The 6,782-nt window shown below is 37.3% G+C and overlaps 1 protein-coding gene across 1 annotated transcript; it reads left to right on the top strand.

The window, feature by feature from the left end:
* Positions 1-4,101: 4,101 nt before the first annotated feature.
* On the top strand, positions 4,102-5,277 carry LOC125124165 (olfactory receptor 2T1). The gene has a single exon (XM_047774315.1). It carries the CDS (start codon positions 4,222-4,224, stop codon positions 5,185-5,187), a length of 966 nt encoding a protein of 321 aa, XP_047630271.1. The 5' UTR covers positions 4,102-4,221; the 3' UTR covers positions 5,188-5,277.
* The last annotated feature ends 1,505 nt before the right edge of the window (positions 5,278-6,782 follow it).

Raw genomic sequence — 6,782 nt, 5'->3', positions numbered from 1 at the left:
ATAGAGAAGGATGCAAAAAGACTCCGTAGTCCTGCTCACATTACGAAAGGCTGGATGTTAAAAATGGCAGAAAGGATTTCTCGTTGTGGCTTAGCAGTTAATAAACCCAACTAGTATCCGTGAAGAGGCAGGTTCTAACCCTGGCCTTGCTCAGTGGGTTAAGGCAGCTACAAATTCGATTCAACCCTTAGTCTGGGAACCTCCATATGCCATGGGTGCCGCCCTAGGAAGACAAAAAAAAAATTTTTTAAAGATGGGAGTAGTTGCCTCTGAGTGTTTCTAGAGGGCAAAGGAGGTTGTACAAGCAGCTTTTAATCCAAGTGAACTGAGAAATTCCCAGTAAAGTGGCTGCTGCACTGAAGTAGCATGGATCACTCTTTAATTTGTCAGAAAGTTCACCAGTGGTACAAGCTGGGGAGGGCTGAAGTTACAACCTTGAGATTCCATTGTTCACTTGATTTAAAGGAAAGGCTTGCTAACCATCATGGTCTTAGGCAGAAGTTGCATCCTTCTCACTTAAAGTTGGGTGGGAAAAAATGATTTGCAACTATCCCTTCTCAATCAAATTTGTATTCCTTGACAAAATAGGAGATACTGTTTGAAAGTGAAAGCATGCATCACTTTAACTTAATATGTGGTATAGTATGATAAAAAGTAATTTAAGTAAGCTTAAATATAATTTCACTAAATAAAATCATGTCGAATTTGCCCAATAATTTTTGTTTTTTTGTTACAGTCTCACAATTTAGAGGCCAAGCACAACTATGCTTTTCAAAGATATTAGATTTTATCAAACTTAAATGTGATGCTCATGTTTTTCTGAGAATTTATACAATAAAGAATTTCCCTCCAAAAAGGAATATCTTGGAAAAAATACAGAATCTAAATGCTGAATTATCTTCACCAGGACTGCCAGAGTTTATAGACCAGATATTCAAGAGGTATCTGCAATTCAAATTCATAGATTTTACTTGGACATGTAAATTGCTTAGTGAGAAATTGGGACTTTTCTCACATTTACCAGTAGTTTTGAAATAACAAATATGTATGTGTATAATATTAGCATTTTACTTTGCATTATATAAAATATTTTCACCTGTCACTCTGAATTTCTTATTTGCTCTATAGAGCAGTCTGGAATGTTATATCATCTAAATTTAATATAAGTGAAAACTGAGGCTCAAAGAGTTTAGGGAGAGAAGCCAGTGTCACAGAATTAATTTATGTCATAGCCAGGAGAACTCATTTTTGCTGATTCAAAATTTTTCTTAGGGTGTTCCCTTGGATTCAGCAATAATGAACCCATCTAGCATTCATCAAGATGGGGTGGACTCGCTCAGGGGGTTAAGGATCTGGATCCAGCATTGTCATGAGCTGTGGCGTGGGTTGCAGACACAGCTGAGACCTGGTGTTGCCATGGCTGTGGTGTAGGCTAGTGGCTGTATCTCCAATTGGATCCCTAGCCTGGGAACTTCCATATGCCCTGGGCGTGACCCTAAAAAAAAAAGACAAAAAAAAATTTTTTTTACTGTGTTTCTGTTACATCTTGTCTGAAGCAAATTCCTGATAAAGTCACTGAATCATTTCAGACACTTTCCAATAATTCTCATTTGTACTAAATCATAGCAAAAAGCAATACAATCTGTGCCCAGCATAAAGTCAAGTATATCCTTCTCAAAATATCCCCCCATAATGAGATAGCAGATAAAATTAACCTAACTGGGCTTACTCTCATAAATTAGAGTTTTTATGTGTAGTCAAGAAGGTAAGACCAGTTAGCTGCAAAATGTAAAAGCCTTTGGAGCTGCCTTTGTTATTACTGGAACTATAAAGCCAGGTAGGAAAAAAAAATAGTACACCAGAAAAAAAATGTTAAAGATTCAAGAATGAATGTGAATGGACTGCAAAGAGAGTTATTTGATTTGTAAAGTAATATATAATTTTCCTTCTGTTAGTGGTGACTTAGAACATGAAAAAATTAAACCTTAAATGTGGGAGGTATGGAAGCAATTAAAATATTAATATTTAGGCTATTCCATAAATTACACAGGATTTTTCCTTTAGATTCATATTTTAATGAGATCTATTAATTGAAAGTCAAACAGCAAAAGAAAAATGAGGCAGGTTGTAAATGATGATGAAATTGTACATGGTGTCAGGCAAATTTATGAGACCTGGTGCAAAGATTCTGAAATTAGCCAAATAAAAAGGATAGATATGAAAAAGAGAGTTGTTTACTCTCTTAAAATCAGCAGTCCAGATTATAATTAATGTGGTATTGCCTGATTCTGACTAATTTCACTAGTCACATTAATGATTACATACAATTAAAAATTTAACTATACATGTTTAATGATTCACACTGTTGGCATGTTTTATTTTTTTATTATTATTATTATTTTTTTGTCTTTTTTTTTTTTTTTTTTTTTTTGCTATTTCTTTGGGCCGCTTCCGTGGCATATGGAGGTTCCCAGGCTAGGGGTTGAATTGGAGCTGTAGCCCCCTGCCTACGCCAGAGCCACAGCAACATGGGATCCGAGCCACGTCTGCAACCTACACCACAGCCCACGGCAACGTTAATCCACTGAGCAAGGGCAGGGACCGAACCCGCAACCTCATGGTTCCTAGTCGGATTCGTTAACCACTGCGCCACCACTGGAACTCTGGCATGTTTTATTTTATAATCACAATAAATGTCTAGTCATTTTTCTGGGCTGTAAGAGCAAAAAGTTATGTGAGACTGCTTAGTCCAAAAATCCCTGCCACCAACAGCCTGTGTGACCATGGGAATATTATTCTCAAATATGCCATCAGTGAAAGAGGGTTTTATAACTCATCACTTAAGTTTACTGTGAAACTCAATGTGTCAAGAGACATGAAGCACTTGGCACAACGTAAACTCTCTGCAATATCATAATTGTTCTTAATAGTAATTTTTCTGTGCACTTGGCTCAAATGCTTTTATTTTTAATATATTTAGAGGAGTACAGACTGGTTTGATCAGTTTAACTTCCAAACATATTGGTTGGAAAACCAATATAGCTTGCGCTGACATATTTAACTTTAAACATATGGAAAACCATCCTTAACTTTCAAAAAGTTGGTTATGGATTTTTTTTTCCTTTATCATCATCTGAGATTGTATAAAACACAGTCAATGAGTTTTTCTTAATTACAAATTACTATGATATAATTCCAGTTTCCAAAAATAATAGATGAATTATAGTTTAATATGTATGTCCTCATGATAGTATCTCTGTATCCTAATTGCTAATGATAAATGCTAATGCCTACCATAATCCTAATGCTACTTACATATCATCCTAAAATGGAAATGTCTTTTAAAAAAATAAGCAAAAATAATTCTGGAGCACTGAAAACCTCTTGTACATCTGGGCTTGCAAGAGTAATTTCCATTGCTCCCTTTACTTCATTCGATTTTGTCTGCAATATAAATTAATTTAGAGCAAGACAACATTGCTAGACAGTGATTTGCAGCTCAAATATGGTAATCCAAAAATATGGTATATCACACATATGTATTGCTAAATGGCAGTCCTGAGATGTGAAGATGGAGGTGATAAAGATAATAAATATGGGTAGAGAAGGATACCAGTTTAAAAGAATCCATAAGGTTGAGGGTTTGATCCCTGGCCTCGCTCAGTGGGTTAAGGACCCGGTGCTGTCGTGAACTATGGTGTAGGTTGACGATGTGGCTCAGATCCCACGTTGTTGTGGCTCTGTCATAGGCTGGCAGCTACAGCTCTGATTAGACCCCTAGCCTGGGAACCTCCATATGCTGCAGGTGCCACCCTAGAAAAGACAAAAGAAAAAAAAAAAGAATCCAAAGCAGTATGTTTGCACACACACACACACAGATGCACACACACTAGACAAGAGTATATTTAACAACTTTATAGTGTGATGTTCACCCTTAAGTGTTGTTAACATGTATCACTGTAGTACAATATCATCTGCTGACATCATCTTGTCCAATGATTTTAAAGACTTCTTGTTTTTAAATTATCAATTTTACCTAAAAAACATACCAGGATAAATCAGTTGCTAAGTATCAGTAGCAAAGTAATACAAAAACATTTTTTAAATGTTTTCTACCAACTTTTAGAAATTTACTTCCTAACCATCAATCTGTATGCTATCCTAATTCCCTGCAGAAATCATTTTTTTTTTTGGAAGATTCTAGGTCACAGACGTGGTATCATGGGATCAATGGAAGGGTACAACATATCTTCCATGGATTTTACCTTCATGGGGTTGTTCAACAGAAAGGACATATCAGGCCTTCTTTTTGCCATCATCTCTACCATCTTTTTTACCGCGTTGATAGCCAACGGAGTCATGATATTCTTGATCCGCACAGACTCACGCCTCCACACCCCCATGTACTTCCTACTCAGCCACCTCTCCTTCATTGACATGATGTACATCTCTACCATTGTGCCCAAAATGCTGATGGATTTTCTTCTGGATCAAAGGACCATTTCCTTTGTGGGGTGCACAGCTCAGCACTTCCTCTATCTCACCCTTGTGGGAGCTGAGTTCTTCCTCCTGGGCCTCATGGCCTACGATCGCTACGTGGCCATCTGTAACCCCCTCCGCTATCCTATCCTCATGAGCCGCCGTGTTTGTTGGATGATTATAGCAGGTTCCTGGTTTGGGGGCTCTTTGGATGGATTCCTTCTGACCCCTATCACCATGAGTTTCCCCTTTTGCAGTTCCCGGGAGATTAACCATTTCTTCTGTGAGGCACCTGCAGTCCTGAAATTGGCTTGTGCAGACACAGGTCTCTATGAGACAGTGATGTATGTGTGCTGTGTTTTGATGCTTCTGATTCCTTTCTCAGTGGTGATTGCTTCCTATGCCCAAATCCTGACCACCGTCCACCGCATGAGCTCAGTGGAGGGGAGGAAGAAAGCATTTGCCACCTGCTCATCTCACATGACAGTGGTGACCCTGTTCTATGGGGCTGCCATGTACACCTACATGCTGCCACACTCTTACCACAGGCCAGAGCAAGACAAAGTTTTCTCTGTGTTCTACACCATCCTCACACCCATGCTTAACCCACTCATCTACAGTTTGAGGAACAAGGATGTGACTGGAGCTATGAAGAGGGCACTGGGCAGGTTCAAGGGTAAACAAAGGGTGTCAGGGGATACATTTTAACACTTAGCTCTTTACCATGCAGATGGTCATTGGAAGCCTCTGTTGTCAGTGTGGCCATGCTCTCAATGAAAGATTAAACTGGAGGGCAGGTTTAACTGAGCAGGAAACTATTATTTATAAAAAGTGTGTCCTCTTGGTATCCTTTCCTGTATCTCTTCTTTCCTTTTTTAATATCTTCAATTTCTCCTGTCCCATTCACATGTATTCAAAATAAATGCTCAGTGATTTCCAGACACAAATTAAAATATATTGCTCTGCTAGTTTGCCTTTTGGAGAGGTAAAATAAATTGCATGTCATTTTAAATGGCATGAACTGTGTTAAGGAGTGCAGGAGGATTTATATGAGGGTGTATGATACTGCTGTATAACTCTAGTTCACTGTTTAAGGCTAAGAAAATTATTTTTTCTATTTTTTAGAGAAATACTCTGATCCAGCAGTTTAGGAAGGCAGTTGAATAGCTAGCTATATGTTCCAATTTGTCAGGTGATAGGAAAGTCACTGAATGTATTTTTCTTGAAAAGTTATTATTCTCATGACAATCGCTAGGTGATTTTTAAATTTTATGTAGAAACATAGTGCATAATTTTGTTTTTATTAACACATTGGTAAAAAATATTTTTCAGATAAGTTAAAATTGATGGATGAGAGCAAAGGATATTGCCCAGAGAAAACACCATGACAGGACTGGTGTCTGAAAGCATTTCGAAGATGTTGGAGAAATATACAGGGGTGTGAGTTGGGAGAATACTAAAATAATTTTCAAATATGTCACAAAATCATCTAGGTTAAGCATAAATTAGCCAGGTGATAGAAGTTAGCTCATAGTTTATATCCTTTACCCACATGGATCCAGGACTTGAAGACCGAAAAGATATGGCAAATCATGTTCAATGTCCTATTTGATTATGTCAGGTGTTCATTTTCAAGATCATAATCATATTGGCCAATCTGTCTAAAACTTAGCAATTTAAATACCTGTCCCTAGCAACCTCATCATAAATAAAGCAATCATTATGAGGACCAATTTACTGATGAGAACAGTGAGGGTCAGGGATATAAGGGACTTCTTTAAGGTATGTTTTAAAATTATTGCCTTAGATTGTAGGTTTTCAGATATGGCTTCCTCATTCATTCATTCTTCATAACTATGAGAAAAATAGAGCACCTTGTACTCAGTAAGTTTACATTACAATAGTAGAAAGACAATGAAAGGAAAACACAAGCAAAAAACCAAGCAAACAATGTAAATTCCACCACATTGTATGTAAAAGCAACTGTTAAAACTGAACATACCCATAACTTGTGCCCTACACGAGTGAATTTCTAACAGACATGTATGCACAAGCTTCACCAAAAGCCATGTGATTAAAAAAATCAGAAGCTACCCCAAAATTCACTTGTGGTGAAATGAAAAAATAAATCCTGAAATAATCAATACAATAAGAATAGATGTTCTAATACTACTAGCAGCACTGGAGTAATTCCAAAAACAATGTTGAAGCTAGTCAAAAAAGAGCGTGTTTATATAAAGTACAGACTCAGCAAGACAAACCTATTCTTTAGGAAGCTTAGTAGCTGAAAGGGTGCATAGAAA

This window comes from Phacochoerus africanus, chromosome 4 (genome assembly GCF_016906955.1).
Source record: "Phacochoerus africanus isolate WHEZ1 chromosome 4, ROS_Pafr_v1, whole genome shotgun sequence".
Lineage (NCBI taxonomy): Eukaryota > Metazoa > Chordata > Mammalia > Artiodactyla > Suidae > Phacochoerus > Phacochoerus africanus.
This window is presented reverse-complemented; position numbering and strand designations above follow the sequence as displayed.